The sequence below is a fragment of the Aptenodytes patagonicus genome, chromosome 19 (genome assembly GCF_965638725.1).
Source record: "Aptenodytes patagonicus chromosome 19, bAptPat1.pri.cur, whole genome shotgun sequence".
Taxonomy (NCBI): domain Eukaryota; kingdom Metazoa; phylum Chordata; class Aves; order Sphenisciformes; family Spheniscidae; genus Aptenodytes; species Aptenodytes patagonicus.
The window spans coordinates 4,594,057-4,612,024 of NC_134967.1; the positions used below are offsets into that span (position 1 = coordinate 4,594,057).

At 37.5% G+C, this 17,968-nt stretch overlaps 1 protein-coding gene across 11 annotated transcripts in view; it reads right to left on the reverse strand.

The window, feature by feature from the left end:
- KIF1B (kinesin family member 1B) overlaps window positions 1-17,968 on the reverse strand; it is a 100,204-nt gene that overhangs the window by 56,024 nt on the left and 26,212 nt on the right. For 3 of the 11 annotated variants that reach the window (XM_076356130.1, XM_076356122.1, XM_076356123.1), the window contains 13 exons: window positions 15,939-16,004; window positions 14,342-14,520; window positions 13,484-13,595; window positions 12,360-12,437; window positions 12,043-12,108; window positions 11,259-11,276; window positions 9,653-9,728; window positions 9,268-9,346; window positions 8,565-8,707; window positions 7,362-7,403; window positions 4,735-4,946; window positions 3,579-3,658; window positions 2,122-2,197 (listed from right to left, as the gene is read on the reverse strand). In XM_076356130.1, the coding sequence (XP_076212245.1) occupies window positions 2,122-2,197; window positions 3,579-3,658; window positions 4,735-4,946; window positions 7,362-7,403; window positions 8,565-8,707; window positions 9,268-9,346; window positions 9,653-9,728; window positions 11,259-11,276; window positions 12,043-12,108; window positions 12,360-12,437; window positions 13,484-13,595; window positions 14,342-14,520; window positions 15,939-16,004 (1,227 nt within the window). The remainder of the gene's footprint in view (window positions 1-2,121; window positions 2,198-3,578; window positions 3,659-4,734; window positions 4,947-7,361; window positions 7,404-8,564; window positions 8,708-9,267; window positions 9,347-9,652; window positions 9,729-11,258; window positions 11,277-12,042; window positions 12,109-12,359; window positions 12,438-13,483; window positions 13,596-14,341; window positions 14,521-15,938; window positions 16,005-17,968) is intronic. The other 8 variants (XM_076356132.1, XM_076356129.1, XM_076356133.1 and 5 more) reach the window with 5 other exon arrangements.

Sequence of the window (17,968 nt, forward strand, 5' to 3'; positions counted from 1 at the left end):
TTCAGATCAACATTTGGAGCTGTATAAAGCTCTTAAATCACAAGAAAACTGGAGAGAAACCAAATCCCAGACATAGTCAACTGCTGTAACACCACTATGACTTGTACCACTTGGACACTTTGAAAATAATGCTGTACCCTACACATACACGTTTTAGCATCTGAGTTCATTTACTACGTTAAATCAAAGTCTGAATGGGTCTTTCACAGGCAGAGAGCTTTGTAAGAGATAAAGCTCAACAACTTGAAAGATGATGCTAGCAAAACCTCATTCTGAGATCTGTTATTCATCCACTGTCAGTTATGTCTTCAACTTTCTCCTGTACAGCGTTCCTCAAGCATGAGCTGAAGGATTTTCCCTGCTCTCATCTTTGATGACAGCACGATCAATCAAGTTTCCACAATCCATTTCAAGAAGTTTCCTGCCATCAAAGGCAAAACTGGTAGACACAGCAATGATTGCACAATGTGACACACCTTTTAATTCATGAAGTGGGCAAAATTTACCTTAGAGTTCAATTCACAGCTCAGCTGGTAAAAACACAGTGTTGTCCTAGTAGTATATGATTAGATATATACCGGTACCTCAGAAGTATAAAGTCTTTATAAAAAACTTCAAATTTGCTATCTACATCTCCTAAATTTTCACAACAGCAGCCACAGTTACTAGAAGGAGAACTAATGAAACTGAAGTGCAAGGATAGCAAGGAACAGCAGCAGACAGGACTAGATCAGGAGTTTTACTTCTCCTAATAAATCCTATATGGGTAAAAATAAATACTATCTATTACCAAAGCAACTACTTAATCCAGATGGCATTTATACACAAACCTGATCAGCTGAAAATGCACCAAAAGAGTCATCAAAAAGAGCTGAGGGCCTCTGAGGGAAAATCTAAAAGGAGATGAGGATCCATAACATAGAGAACTGTAAAGAACACTCAGCGAATTAGCGTCTTTACAAACCTTAGGCACTTCTGGAGTAGACACCAAAAGCAAACCAGAGTTCTACCTACTCCAAACATAACAGTCTAACACTACTTTAAGGAAAGGATTAAACATTTTAACCAATTCTGCTGTCCTATATTTCTGTACAATGCCTCTAGATAGGTCCCCATTTAACCTTAGACCAAGTTTGTTACACACTTGCACATGCAAGTTACAAGCTAAAATATTAGCCTGTGCTCCTTGTTCAAAGATTTTTGAGATACAAGAAAGTATGTTCTTTTCCTCGTACCTCTTCAATAATTCTGCTTTAACTACATAGATAGCTTCTTTACTAACGTGATCATTTTATATTTATACCATTGATTTATGCCCTTTTCCTGCACAGTTCTGCTTCTTTCAAATTTCAGAAAATAGAACTACTGACACGTACTGAAAGAATTATTCCCCTGCATCCCCTACGTTCAGTGGTTCATTAGATTACAATCCCTTTTTCCAAGGGGAAAAAGGATTAACAAACAAATTCAAGGAAGAGCACCTAAACAAGACTTCAAACTTTTCTGGGTATCTCAAAGAAGAATAGGTAAGAGTACATGAAAGTCACACACAGCTACTGCAGAAAATGGCAACAACAATCTAAGAGGCAGCATTTCTGAGTTGCTACCGAATCAACAAATATGCAAGAAGCTGCAAACACTTCTCCTTGCAGCACAGATTTTTCTAAAGGAAGGTGCAAAAAAGTTGAACCATTTTTTGATATCAGAAGTCTCCCCATGAACTTTTCATGCTGCTCCTATTTCATCATTATATTAGGCTAGCACATGCTTCCCTACTTTAATGACCAATGGAAGTTACCACAGGCAATTCTTTCCGCAGCTCCCTAAAAGCACTAAGTACTACGTTGCATCACTTGCACGAGGAACGGCATCCAACTTCATTATTATGGGCAAAATAATCCTTAGATGTAGAATGTTTTGATAGATTCTAACACTAAAGCTATTTCCAAAAGGCTACTGTAAAAGGAACTTACTACTAAGGGTCCAAACCTCACTTATGTCCTTCTGTATCTTACATGAATACAAGCCCTTCTGTGAATGGTAGCTCCCTCATCACCCTCTCCCCTCCCAGGCTGATCAACCTTTTGGAGACATGATGCAATAGTTATCAATTTTCTCTACCTTTTTAGGTGAGAAGACTCCCAGTGTTCCTCCATCTTCCCGAATGGCAACTCCCATTTCCGCCAACAATGCCTCCCTGAGAGAGAGAAGCAAGATATTTACCATATTTTAGGCTTCTTAGACAAAATAAGGTCTAATGAAAGCCATTAATGAAATACATTAGACTTTCAACCAGCCTATCCACTGACCATACAGCCAGGACTGTCACCACCTCATAACACAATAGAGCAAGTTTCTAAGCTTTAGTCCTAGGGTTTATAGGCCTGCAGAACAGCAACAGCAAAAATTTTACAGAGATTTAACAGCATTTTAGTGCAGTAATGTATCACAAGATAAGTACATTTTAGGACATTACATTCATTGCTTCTTTAAGGAAGGTTAAATTCTGTTCTAAATTTAAATATTTAATTTAGGTAAAAGGAGCTACCACTATTCATTAATTTACAAAGACTTAACTTGCTCTTCCTGATCTAATATAGAAAGTACTCTCTCCTTCTTAAGACATAAAAAGGATTGTATTGGGTCAAACTGTTCATGTAACACAGTATTCTTGGCTTTGACAAAGCACAACAGTGACACCAACACAGAAGAATAAGAACATGGCAAACACTGTGATATTTTCCCCAAAGTATTCTCACAGTCTCCCAATTTCTTCCTAAGGAACTTGCAGAATTAATGGTGGCATTTCTTTTAAACAGCTATCCAAAGTGGTTTTGTTGTTGTTTTTTGAGGTTTTATCATTTTTTTTTTAAATTCAACTCCTAGCATCATCAACATCATGCAGTAAAGACTTCCACAGCTTACCTATGTATTGTGAGAACTTCCTATTTGTTTCAAATCACCTGTTAGCCTTAAAGTCCCTTGGCTCTGTCAGTGAATAATCAATCTCTACCCACTTGCTTCATATACCTCTCATGATTTTATGGACTGCTCAGTCACACTGTTTCCAGGCAAAGATGTTCCCCTTATACATTTTGTAAGCTTTTAATATTCTAATAAGTAATGCTCTGTTTGGTTGCACCCACTTTCTGGCAATTATTCAGTATCTGTCTTTTTGCTCTAAGACACAATTCAAACCAAAGCTGGAAAGCTGCACCTGTTTCATAATTTTAGATACTCCAGTACTAAAAACTTAATCTTTTCTGCTTAACTTTAGGGCCAGAATTTTTGGAATATAAGAGAATGATGGAAGAGGGAAGAAAGAGATCGGGACTCCATGCTGCTCCACCACAGAAGCCAATGTAGCAGCTTAGAACCTTACCTGAATTACAAGGGTAAACACTTTAACTGTAGGAAATATAGGAAAGAATACGTCTTTCAGCATTGCCCCCGAGCAATAATACCACTAAGCACTATTCTGCTGTTTCATTGCTTTTGAACAGAGTAACATTCTCCATTTTCCACACTTCTCTGTTTTCTAGAGATCATTCACATCTACAACACTTCTGATTCCTGACCTTTCCATCCTAATGGCCTCAGTTTTCCTCAGCTTCTCTTCCCATGTTTCATTCAGCTCTGCAATGATCTTCTCAGATTCCTGTGTGAAAATCCCAGAAGCTGTTTTACAATTCTTCTCAAAGTTCTTTACATAATACACAAAGCAATTAAAGTTTGTGTTCAGCTTTAGACCTCAAATTAATTTTGGATATAAAAAGTACTCTCAGCTCTTCAAAACTCTTGTCTTCCTTAGTTTTTAAAAGGGTAAATAGCCTTGAAGGCAAGCTGAGAAGAAAAGACAACTTCATATCTAACCACAGTCAGACTTTAATTTGAACCACCTAATTTTTTTTTTTTTGTCTGATTTACAGACATCATTCAGTAACTGGATGCCAAGGAACTGCAGAGACCACACTGTTATTTCCGTGGCAACAGCGGGTTTCCAATAGGAAAGGGATATGCAGTGTGTGTTCCAGCCCATTCCAATCCCTGTGGCACTGTCTCAGGGACAAGACATGAGAATGAAGCACAGATTCAACACAGCCAGCTCTCCCCACTCATCCACCCATGGAGATTGGGGGGGGGCTTTCATAAAAATTAAGAAATACTTCACTGTAATGCACTTTTGATGCGGTTCAATTCTATGCAGAATTGGGACAAGGCCGCTATTGTCTGGATAAAGCATGCTATTCTGTGTGCTTCACATTTTAATCTGTGGGGGCTGGGCGAATACAACAGTGGCAGGATTATTCTTCCTCCTTTTTTCAACTTTGGGGTAATTTGGTTTTCTGAAAGCTGAGTGCATTTGCTAGTCAGACTTTGTCCACACTAGTGCTGACCAGGCCTCCTGAAGTCTATACTCATGATCAAATTTTCCACAATTACAACTGCATCAGAGGACCTGTAAACAAGAATCAAGATTTTCATTTATAATTTAGTTGTAGCTCCAGGCTACAATTAAACCTAAATAATCCTAACAGGAAAGGCTGTGCATGAACCCAGTTTCTAGCCCACTGCAGTTAAGTGCCCTTTTTAAGGTGCAAGTGGGTTTCAGACAACTTCCTACAGAAACAGTAGCATACTGCATGTATTCATGAAGGAAAGTTCTCCTGGGTTCACTGCTATTTAGCCTTGGAAAAGACCAAAATAACCTCCTTACTCTACAGTGATACCTACCTTCAAACGTTCAATTGCCTCTTCTCCTCCAGGTGTTGACATGATTCTTTCCTGTATACTGGACACAGATGTTAAGCCCACCTGACTACTGAGAGAGCAGGAGGATGGAGATGCAGTGAGGGACCCCATGGAGGCTGTGGAAAAATTGCCAGGACGTTGATTCTCGGAGGCTAGCAAGTACCTATGTTTATTGTTCTGAAAATCTTTCAAATCTGGGAGAGAGACACACAGACAGAGGGAAGGCAGAAAGACGGGAAAAAGGAAAATAGGAAGAGGGAAGGAAGAAGAAAAAGGAAAGGAAGGAAATACCAGTGTAAGAGGAAAGCATTTAAGCAGCAACAAGACAAGTTTTGTAATTTTTAGATGGCAGTTCTGAAATAAATCTTTAATATTAGTATCCATAACATAACTCAGTTCAGACCCTGAGGATTATTAGTAAGGACTGCATCATAAACCATTTTGATCAAAAAAGCTTGAAAAAATAAATTATACACTTGCCAAAAAATAAACCATCCTATTCCTAACCGAATACTAAACTGAGCACCATGGAGCTCAGACCAGGAGCGGATTCAGTTCCTCATGAGATTAGTGACATTTTGAGCTGAAGTCTGAATAGACACCAACCTCTTAAACTCAGCAAAACATACTCTTCCAGGCTCCTTTAATCTAAAAATGATGGTTAAGAAAATCTTTATCACAGCAGCGGTTCTGCTGCTGAACCACCCAGACCACAAGGACAAAGAACTACTCCTCCTTCAATTCTCACAGGAGAGTATGTAAATCACCTGTCAGTCCGTGACAGGGAGAAGAGAACACAAGTTCACAATAACATTGTTATGTTACTTCTTGGCCCTCCTTATCTGAAAAATGGAAATCTAAAATACCTGATCAGTGAAATATCTGATAAGGCTCTCATAGTTCAGAAGGTGCTTTAAAGCTTTTTGGTCTTAGTTTAGATGAGGAAGGCCTTAAAAAACCACAAAATTTCATAAGGCAGCTTTTGTAGCCTGAAAACCTGAGGGCCTGAAAGATGCCTCCTTGAAAGACAGAAAACACAGAAAAGTGCATGAATGATTTAAGAACAAATATCCAAAGGCAATTTATTTTAATCTAACTTAGCTTCTCAGATATGTCTGTAAACCATATCCTCAGAATAATCACACACCAAAAACCAAGTCTTCTAACATGGAAATATCAGACAACTAAATAGCTCAGTTTTAATAATTTTGATAGGTTTAAATTCTATTTCAGAAACAAATCCTTTAAAATAAGTATCCTTAGGAAAGAAACAGGTCAAATCAGACCTTGCAAGTTATAAACAAGGGCTTCGCACTTACAAAAATGAGATGCTCACCCAGACATTGCACAAATTTCCATGTCCTCCTACATCGCCTCTACTCCTATCCTGAACAATTCTGCTATTGTCAGCCTTATGCCCTAGTCCACTCCACATTCAACCTGCTGTTTCAGCCTCATGAAACTGATCAAGTCAGTTTGAAAACCACCATCTGCAAATACAGGAAGCAGGGGTGGAAGTTTAACAGAAGAGAAGCAGGTTAAGGAAAGGGAATGCCATCAGGATGAGGAAAGCAGGCATGACAGAGCAGGGAGGATGAAGTCTCGAAAGGCCAATAGACACATGCACTCCTGAAGACAAAGTGGCACTTGCAATAGCTTTCACAGTTGCTGTGACCACAGAGAACCAAACCCCTCAACATCATGCACGCTTCTCCTGGAGGCTGCAGCTTTCACACAGATGACATATGCACACGCTGGAAGCAGCATCAGAACATAAGACAAGGCCAGGATGAGTCTTTACACCACCAGTAGCTTTAATTTTAGGAAATTTCAGACAGATCTCTTCCAGTTGATATTATTTGAGTGAGGGTGAAGACAACTGACTGAAAGAGTTTAAAAAGTCTACCAACCCAAAATTTACATAGAATACATTTCTCTTGCAATGGACTATGTATATTTCCCTTTCATAGAAGCAAACAGTAGAATAGAAATAAAATGCTATTTGCTGACTGTTTTTAACCCTATTAAGTTCATCATCTGCAACCAAGCATTTGAGCTCAAATAAGAGACCTTCATCAGTATAAGATGTCCAACTTTTTTTTTTTTTTTTTTTTTTTTTTAAAGAGACTATACAAAATAAATAAATCTCAATCTCCAGGAGGAACTGGTAACATTTCACCTTGAGTTAATCAATTGACACATTTAAAACAAATACTTCTAGGTGGAAAAGAGATGTTAAAAGGACAGGAAGCTAGGTGAGCAGAAGCTGTTTCAACTGAGTAACTTGAGAAAGATTTGAGAAAAAGATTTTCTAGTTTGAATCTAAACTGTTGGCTGTCATGAAAACGGACTAAAAGAATTACCACTCTCACTTCTATATTCTGCCAGAAAGAAAGCGATGAACATATGTTGCATTTTAAACTTTGCACTTTTTTTGACTGTCAACTTAATCTAAGAAATGCTGATTAAGCTAGTTTTCATGAAACTGCATTGCATTCCACAGTGAGTGTTCTGTCTGGGATTTCCCTGTGAGAAATGCTGGCATGCAAAGCTCAGTTAAAAGCTGACCCAGAGAAAGCAGGTTAAAAAGAGAACCACACAATACACACATTTGCCTCCACTTCCAGAGTATTCATCTCCCATTGGATCAACTGAAAGGAAGCAGGAGGGAAAATACAAGAAGGATCAAAATTGAAGGTTCACCAGTGACACAGGAAGGGAAGAGAATACTATATGATCTTTAAAGAAACAAAACACAATTTTCAGTAACACATAGTTTTTTCAGTTTTGATTTAGAACCAGACTGTACCAAGCATGAAAACACCTGCATTTCATTGTCTTCTGGACCCTTTATCTTGAAAACAAGCAAACAAAACAGTAAATACATGTTACACATCTTTAAGCATTCTGTGACTAAGTGAGGACTTCTGTTTCACAGGCAGACAGCTCTGACAAATCAGAAACTGGTGCAACATTCACTTTTTTTTTTTGTAAGTCAAAGAATCTTTTAATCCACTGGAATACACTCTGTGTTTTTATGGGCATCTCCTTCACTAGAAATTAAATCACTGTTCATATTATAAAAGAATGTAGCAGCTAAAATTTTACTTTATTTGCCTTGCTTGGAATGAAGACAAGGAAATAATTCAGGCACAAGTTTATTGTGGTGCCTTAAGAGGTTGCTGGCAAAGCAAAATCAGTACAATACTGCTCTGCCAACCTAACTTAAGATCTCGCCCCAAAAAAATTCATTATTTATTCACAAGCTGCTGTTTCCTAGTGAGTTATTTTGAGATGACAAATGGTTTGTCACTCAGGACACTGTCTAACAGGAATTAGCCACCATTTTCTTTCCTGAGCAAGGATGGCATTGAAGCCAGGTATCAAGTAAAAACCTTAACCCTTTAAGGAGGAAGAAAAGATGCTTTCTTTCTCAGTATGAAATTAAGTTTCTATATCTCAACTATCCTCCTTTTATTGGCAGCCAGACAAAAAGCCCTCCATAACTCACCAGAGCAACTCTTGAATGTGTAAGTTCTATTACAAAAAATCATTTCTACAGTAATAGGAAACTCAATCTCCAATGTTTTTCCTTGAGAGTTTGAAGGTGGCCTGTCAACTCTACAAAAAATCCTAGGATGGGTTGTTTGAAGACAGAAGAGGCTACCATTTCTAAAACCATGTTCAAAATGTAATATCAGCACCTACATTTAACTTCCATGTTTTAAACCCCTTTCTCTCGCAGGCCCGGCTCTCCCTCCTCCATAAGAGAGACCAACCTCAAGATGGTAAGGTCTGTTTAATCCACTTACTGTCAATAATATCTCCCAGCCCTTGGGCACGCAGGAGATCCTTAAGCCTCGTCACCTCCTCCTTCAGCTCACGCACCAGCTTGGCATTGGGATCTTCATTGATAACAGCATTGCATTTAATCTGTTTTGCACGATCAGCATATCTGGAACCAGACCAAAAAAATAAAACCTTATAATGAACATATAAGTGCTTATCTGTAACACAGGAATGCAGCAATATAGGAGACATTTAGCTTGCAGCTGTATGTCAGAAGAGAATCCTAGATTATATTCAATCAGTGCTTTTGAATTCTTACTTAATACAGGGTATTGCTGCAAAAAAGACAAGTCCTATTCAAGATGGATTAACAAGGTGCACCATATGTACAACAGACAACATGTTTTTCTCTTTTTTCTTTATTCAGTGCTTTGAAGCCTCAGCTTGACTAATATACTCAATTTTAGGGACCACACTGGAAAAGAACATACAAACACGAGAAGATGAGTTTGATTTTTCAAGTTAAGAGTAGGCAATAAATCCCTAGCTCCCTATTCACATACAATCAATTGGTTTTCCTTGTTCAGGGTAGCTGAGTTCTTGCCAGTATAGAGTCTTCCCCCGTACAGATTTTCTCAAAGTATAACCACCTGAAGGTTTGAAGGATAGAATGTGGTCATTACAGCTAACAGCTACCCATATCCATCTCAGATAAGAAGAAAGTACCTTAAAGTGCTCAAAGTTTCATCGTAGTTTATGTCTGCCGGACTCAAAGCAGCAACCATCGCAGTTCTGGAGTTACCGCCTGTAATGAACAGGCAAGATTTTAGATGAAACTACAGTGCACAGTCTAGGCACTAATTACCTACTAAATATCAGTATTTTCAATAAATTATAGAATTCAATTATATTCTACATTACTAAGGAACATACAAAAATCATAGGAAAGAGAGCTGTAACTTTAACAAAGGGTGGAACTATATGACTCAGATTTGACTACTAAAAATATTTAACCTTATACTTGAGACAAATTTAAGTTAAGCGAGTTAAAAGCAGTCAGAAAATTTAGTGAGAACCTCTTTCCATATTGGCACAGGCAAACCAGCCATACCTAGATTTTCTCGAAGAAGCCATGTAAGTACAGAATCCCTGTACGGTATAAAGTCTGTCTTCTTCTTTTTTTTACTCTACAAAAAAAGAACACACTACTGAAAAATAGACATCGAATGGAAAATTCATGCTTAAAGACATAAAAATTATAGTATAGGTATTAAAAGAACCATGACAGCATACACATATGCTATCTAAACAGAAGGGTGGCTCATCCTCAGTTGTACAAGTGATTACCGAGTTTGATATTAAATAACATGCAACGTATTCAGACATCTAAACAGAAGATAAATAGTCCAGAGAATTCCCTTGAAGCACTACCTTCAGAAAGATTTTTCTGTGTATGAAGAATATCTTTCTGACATTTAAATTCTGTGTTCTAACACCATTCCAAGAGAATTTAAGCAGTAAACCTTAGTCGTTCAGGGGAAGATTCAATTTTCCTTTGCTAGAAAAGTTACAGCTTTTTAGAGCAGTCAAAAGTCCATTTACAGGAGATTCCACAGCTACAGAGATACAGGTGCACATGTGAAAGGACAACTAGCCAATCTTCCTGTGTTTCTGTAAGCAGTTATTAGGAAACTTGAGGACAGAAAAGATGAAAGTACTTGGGCACTGAAATTAGAAGTATGAGTAGAAAGGAGGTAGTTTTAGGGGGGGGTTGTATGTTTTTATTTTGGGTTTGTTTTTAAAAAAAAAAAAAAGACAACAAAACTTAATACGCTACTCAAACCAAAGCATAAGGCCACAAGACAGGTGCCCAAGTATCTAAATACTCTGTCCCAAAATCAGTAGTGATAAATGTAGAACTTCTGCACAAGAGAAGAGGGCCTTCTCACTACCTTTGGCATACTTCCCTCCAAATTTCATTGTAAAGGCTTTCCCTAGCTTCTTTATTTGGTCTAAGAGAAACAATGTTTAACTTCAAAAGCTCTATAGCAGAATGTGAATCCTGGGTCATCCGTTTACTTACACAAATCATTAGTAGGCAAACATCTTGCTTCAAGAGATGCCAAAAGTTTAATTCCACACAACATTTAACACAGGATATGGCTTTGCAATAAAAGGCCTGATTATAATTTGCGTGAAACTCCTCTTAACGCTCAAGAGGTGCTTAAAATGTGTTAGTCTTGCAATAGTTCTATTGTCCCTTGCCAAAGGTGAGTAACCTTACAAAGGACAAGTAAAATTACTAAGGGCAGGTAAGCATCAGATGCTAAAGCTGAAGACTAGAATTGACTATCACCTACAATCCATCATATGGGGTAAAGAAAAAAGCATGGAGAGTAGAAGCATGAAAGCAAAGTTACCCCTACTAAAAGTAAATATTCCCAAGGCAAGTCACTAAATCAGGAGCAGGGATGTAATAAAAGAATATTCCTAAATATACTTAAATGTGAACTTTTCATTAACTTATCCCCAACCTTAGAACATTTTGAAATTTTAGTACTGATAATTCTCAGGCTTCATGACTATAATTTATAGTCACAGGAATTTCTCAAAGACCTGGCATAAAAGATCCCTGCTCTTTGATTCCAAAGTGAAGAGAATAAAGTCTTACACTCAGGCAAAAAAGACAACATCCACTACTACTCAGACCATCGTACCTTGTTGGTGCAGTTATCCTAAGTTGAAAGCATTAAAGAAAGAGGAAGAAGATATAAGATGAGCTTCTTAACAGAGCTTTATATGTAATTTCCATGTTATCTTGGATAGTATATTCTTTTCTTGAGAAGCCCAGTGAATGAGAATAGTTTTCATTAAACAAAAATCTGAAAAGCACTTAAGTATATTCAACCTGCGCAAGCTGTTGAGAACTCACTTTTAAAAGGAACAGCAATAATTTACTTGGGGATTTTTTTTAAATATTAGTTGAGTCTAAAAGTAAAAGACAAAGTACTTTTCTAAACCTACAACATTACGTTTGGATCAACATATACTCACTTAACACATTATTAAGTCTTGCCATTGCAAAAAAAGCCAGTGATAATCAAACTATTATGCTGGTATTTCTAAAATTTTTTAACAACAAAGCTGCAGTTAGTTTTCTAAAATTATTCTTTCAAATAAAAATAAAATTACTGCTCTGCAGAACTAAAAGCTTGCTATGTGAACATGTCTTCTAGACAAACGCAGGCTTCTTTTGCAAGGCTTCTTCACGGCTAAATAAACCAATGCTTCAGTCTATCAACAAATAAAAGTTTCTACCAGCCTGCATGACATTCACAGAATACTATCAACACTATTCATCTATCAAAATACACACAGCTCATTTGGCTGAGAATGCTAGGCCAAGAACAGTGAATGATTCTGCTGTACTCCATGGTTTTTACTGTCTCAGTTTTACTAGCTACGGAAAGGTTGTTGCAGGTAAGTAAATGCTGTACTTACCACTTCGGCCAATGCTGAAATAACTTTGCCCAGAGTTGTGAGAGACTTGTTTATATTTGCTCCTTCCTGAGAAAACAGAATCCAGTATTATATAGTAATTAAAATTGTTCAACCATGAACCTCTGTAGACTAAACGAGCCAAATGTCACATCCATGATCGGGGCAGGGGGCGAGGGGAAGTCTTCAGTTTTGCAACTATTTTTTCCGTAGTTATAATAGCAATCCTTTCTTTTCCTCATTATTTGTCAAGCAAAGACTCCACATGGTGCTTGTGCACCCACTTCTCTTTCTTTCCCCATACATCAATGGCCCAATACCTTTAATCGGGTTCCTTTGGCACCAGTTGAATCAGCTCGCTCACTCCCAGCTAGATCCACAAGGCTAATCTTGCTGACCTGAAAAGAGAAAGCACATTAACAACGAGAATTAGTTCTTAGTGAACTAGAGTAAGAACAAAACTTCAAAGAATTCTATGGCATGAGAACTCTAATGTCTAAAAAAATCATTGTAGTGTGCTTAAAACTACAGTCAAAGTTTTCACAAGCAATTAGCTTGATGCTGTTATCTTATGGATAAGAAGTGTCTAGGATTATGCTCTAAGTACCACTATACTCTAAATTACCTAAAAAAAAAAGAGAATGAGGTCTCACATGAATAGAGCAGCACAGAAGTCAAAAGAAATTAAGTTACTGCTACAGACAACACAAGAATCTCAAAGGAAGAGAAACTTGTTGTTTCATCCTGACTCTAGTGACTCCAACAATAAAGCATTGGCCTAACTAAAGCTACAGACTGCATGTCAGTTAATGATAATTTTACAGGGTCTTATCATTTGGAGGGGTGAGGGGCATCTTTAATACATAAATTTTTTTCAGATCTGTCCACAGTAGTCAGTTCATAAATGTAAATATTACCTGTATTTCAGCTACTTTTGCATGCAGAGCCTCTATTTCAGAGTAATAAAAGCCAGAAAACTGTTCCATGCTAAACAGTGTACCTCCTTTTAACATGCAAATTCCAGAAAGTGCCTAAGTCTCACTCATCCCAATTCCTGTGCCCAAAGAAAAGAACTAACGAGGCAAATATTTCGCACTGACAAGCAAAACCACAGAAAGTCCTGGGAACAAGACTGGGGAAGATTAACTTCTTTTATTTCATATATCCCTCCCCATAGAACCTAGTCCTTAAGACCATATTTTTCCCACATATATATATTCTCCTCCTGCACATGTTCCCCATTTAGTTGTTTTTAGAATTACAATCAAACAAAATCCCGTAAGAAATAAAAGCGCTCTGTCAAGGCACACAGCAAGTTCACCCTTAAACAAAACACCAGAAAAAACAATTAGTTCTCATTTTCTCATCATACTGCCAATAAGAATAAGTCACTGCAGGGAAGATTTGTGAAAAACAGTCAGAAAACTTCTTATCTGTAACACACCTTCTCTGTGGAAAGATCAGTTTCTGTGTCATGTTTCTTCTGAGTAAAGACAATTGTAAACACAGCATGAGAGCGGCTGCTGGTTTCGTTCATGTTGGTAGCTGCCACAGTCCTAAAGTATGAACAGATATAGACATGTTTAGAAAACAGTAGCCTCTATGCTGCAGGTACAACTACCTGCAGGGCTGAATGCAGCTGTAGAGGAATGAGACCAAGAGGCTGCACAGTTCACATTCTGCCCTGTAAACAAGACCAAGCCACACGGAATACCATCAACAAACCCTTTGATTTTTCACTCCTGAATTACTCCCATCTTCATCACAGTTTAAACTGAGCTTCCTCAATCTGTGTACTCAATAATCTACCTTACACTCAAATACACAAGAAAACGCGAGCGGCATTTATGTCAGTCTTTCCCACATGTTGTTAAATGGAGCCTACAGCTGACATGAAAACAACTACTAATGAACCAGAACCTAAAGCCAGAATGCCAACTTTAGTCCTGACCACTTGAATGAATGAAAGAGGAGACTGTGTTTACATGTTTATTTATACCAATATAGTGATACAGTACACAATGAAGGCAGAACTAAAAGCCAGTATAATTATTTACATACTTCATCTCAAGCCATTACAAGCTTCAACTACAATACAGCGATTTGCAGCACTATTTCACCACACAAATCCTTTTCAGCCTTTTAATAGCATTGGTCAGTGCATATTTCACCAATACTCCTCACGTGACACGAGTTTTTTAATAAGTGCCAACGCATCAAAGAAGATATTTTAAATTTGCTGCTGTATGCCATATATCCCCACAACACAAACAAAAATATGTAACACACTACCATCACTAACCTGGCTTTGTTCCCAGCATCCATGAGGTCTGCAATGTCTGTATAAGACGTGACTGCTAACTTGGACAGATCTTCCACATATGGTCCAAGCAGAGGATGTTCTCGCACTCGCAAATTCCCTTTGTTCTTCGGGTTCAACAAGTCTCTGACTCTCTCACAGTAAATCTCCATGTAACTCACCTGAAAACAGGAATTTGCATGGACAATTTAGTGTTTCTTAAGGTTTCCTCTGCAAGCAGCTCTGCAGCATTTCAGAGTGCCACCAGTAGAAACTCCCTCAGTCCACTGCAGGAAAGCTATAGGTGGGTGTCTCAGTTCATATAACAGCTTGAGACAATGGCAGAGGGAAGAAGAGTCACTAGTCTCACGCATCAGATCTCCAACATAAGCTGCAGGCCTTGCATCCGCATATAGATCCCTCAACCATTTCAAAAAACATTGGTGTTTAATTAAAAATTATACACTTGAGTTCACAATCATTTTAACAGCTTTAATATGACACAGCAGCAAAACTATCTTTCTGAAGAGGCAAACAAGACAGATGGTAAAAGGAGTCTGCCTACAAGGAATCTCTCTTATGAACCTCCAAAGCAAACTTAAGAAGGGAAAAAATTAATTTCTTTGTATGCAGAAGCAACTTTTGATTCTAAGCTGTACCCACGTCCTGCTGTATTCCCGAGTCATCAGTACAATTATTCAAACCACGGTAATCTTAAATCTGCACCCTTTGAAATAAATTACGAAGCTAAGAATATTTTTAAATGCATTCTTTAATTTTTATGTGTCTCATGGCACTAGGCTTATCCCAGTCCAACAGGTACTTAGCAGCTCCAGCAGTCAAGATATTAAACATTAAAAGAGATAGTAAGTTATTCACTTTCATTCTGTGGAAAGATTATAGATGTAACCAGCAGTTTTAGAAATACAAAAAGACATCTTCAACCTCTAAATAAGTGCAATTCAGAAAAATGAATTCTATATCCAAACCACGTCACAACACACTATTTATACACTTCCATCACGGTTTCTGTCTAGCTGTCTCATTCTTTTGGATTTCCATTATAAGAGAGACTATTTCTCTCGCTCTCTTACATGCACAAACCTATGCTTGGAGACATAATCAGAACCACAAACAAGTACCAAACAGAAAAAACATCATGAAAACGTGGGAATCTTCTCATTCAAAAATCCTAAATGTGATGCTCCTATGGCATTCAAGCATTAAGTCACATCAAGTGTTAATAAAATACAATTATATGAAGCATTAAAATGGACAGATCAAAAGCCACAGAACTAGTCATTTTCCAGTTCTCTAATTTAGATGCAGTAATGATTGGAGTTCACATTTATTAGTAATAATCACATTTGACTTCTACTGGCTTTTTGGTCTTCCTTTCTTTCAAAGCCTGCAATGTATTTGCATGTCAAGCCATTAAAACTGATTGGGGGAAAAAAACCAGTAAGAGAAAGAAAATACTGTTTCTGCAAAGCACCTGCTTTTATTTTATCAGCATCTTAATGCAGCATCAATAATGCAGCACCTAAGCTCAGTTTGATGTCCAGCACACAGATATTCTTTGATGTCTCACCATACTCACCTCTACAGAATATGACATTTCTTCATTGCTGTTGTCATTGATTTTCTCAAACAGTTCTTCACACAGCTGGAAAAAGATTAAACCCGAGTCAGAAATTAGTCATTACTAACAAATAACTACTATAACACGTCATTAAATTGGCTTTAGAGTGAGGGTACGGGAAAAAAAAGAACCTATTACATCAATCACATACAGCCTCACTGGGAAGATACTTCATCTCAATTCTACATCACTTTCATTCAATCTTATTTTATATAGTATCTCAACAATTGTTCTAGGTTTAACCAGTATTATTATTCTGTACTATAAAATTAGAAAAAGCCTATAATAACTGAAATTGGAAGTAATAATTTTAGAAAGGAATGATTAAAATCCTTAATCCTCTCCTAGTCTCATAAAAACAATAGTCTGTTTATTCGGTCTGCTGAAGTTCCAGGATTCAGATTTAAATCAATAGGCAGAAATTATTTCAAAATTTGTTAACAGTATCTTCATATGAAGGATAGTTAAAGTATCAGCGGTCTACTGCTTCACGAGTGCTTGTCTACAAGTAACTGAAATGAGAGACCTAAAATTAAGATAATAAAGGAAGAAGAAATGAATGGCGGGCAAGCCATGGATATGTATTTGGAGATTAAAAAGCATGGGTATAGAGAGGAATAGGAGCAGAAAGAGGTTTCTGGAACAGATATCTACAAGCCACTGTATGGAAAACAACCAGATTCTGAAGAATACAGGCAATTTTGAAAGTATACACTCTGAAGTATTCAGTCAACACACGGTCAAAGTATCAAAGTTTCACACTAGGGACTGCCAGACAGGGAATTTTGCCAACACGTAAGAATTTAATGTCAGCAACCTATATTACTTGGAACATGATTGTGCTGTACCTTCTGTATATGGGACAAGAAAGAGAACAGATTCAACAAGGTCTCCCTGAACAGATAATTCATTTTGTACCTTTATGAGAAGGCCTCCCAGTGAAATTGGAGGGAAATTATTTTGTTTTAAAATTGAAGTAGATAACAGGAGCATTATTAAATCTACAGGAGCATTATTAAGTTGGGGGGGGGTTTAGGACAATGTTTAATTTGTACGTATTTGAGGTTTCAGAAAAACAAACAGGAATATCAAGATTACAACAAAAAATTTTAGCATGAAGCTGTTGTCACAGATTTTCAGCTCATTTCACCTGTTACACTGTTACTTTATATTACTGTAATAAAACAAAAATGCTTAGCTATAGCAACTCTGTCCTTCATCACATTAGCTCTTTCAACATTATTTTAAGCTAATCACCAGAACACTTGCTACCTATTTCAGGACATACGCCCACACTATTAACAGAGAGCAACGCTCTGTGTCATCTATTTCACACCTGTGGCACAGGGCCAACGTCTACCACAAACCTGTAGCACAATGAGGACTCAAGCTGTTCAGCATATTTATTTATTAAAACTGAAACCCAACCTCAGATTCCTATTTTAGGAATGGAGGAACACACTATCTTCCAACAAACTTGGTCCACTGTCAGCACCTACACACTAAGGAAAGCCTGCACTTCGAACAAGTGTCACACAACCAACAGCTATAGAATGCTAAATTCATGATGACGGCATAAATTGTTGCCAGCCAAAATTTCCTGTGGGAGTATCTCAGCTTCTTCAAATTTCATGGCAAATGTCAAAAACAGATTTCAGGGGGGGAAATAACACTGGGATGTGCTCAGTTGCCCTAAATATTTTTCCCCAATGTTTTGATACACTTAATTTCTTACCAAGATATATTATTCAGTTTTTAGCTTTGGGAAACTTGTTTCCACAAAAAGTTTCTGGCATGTTCATCAGTACTATTATCGTTTGAATTCTTGCTGAATACAAAGTGCTTAAGTGCTGTCCTAGCTAAAGTCAGAGGAGGAGACAAGAAACCCAGTGAATAAGACATCTTCATTTACTAGTTTGCTGGGGAAGTGGAGAAATTGGATGTAGGAAAAATATACAGTGTATAGCACAATTAAAAAAAAAGTAACA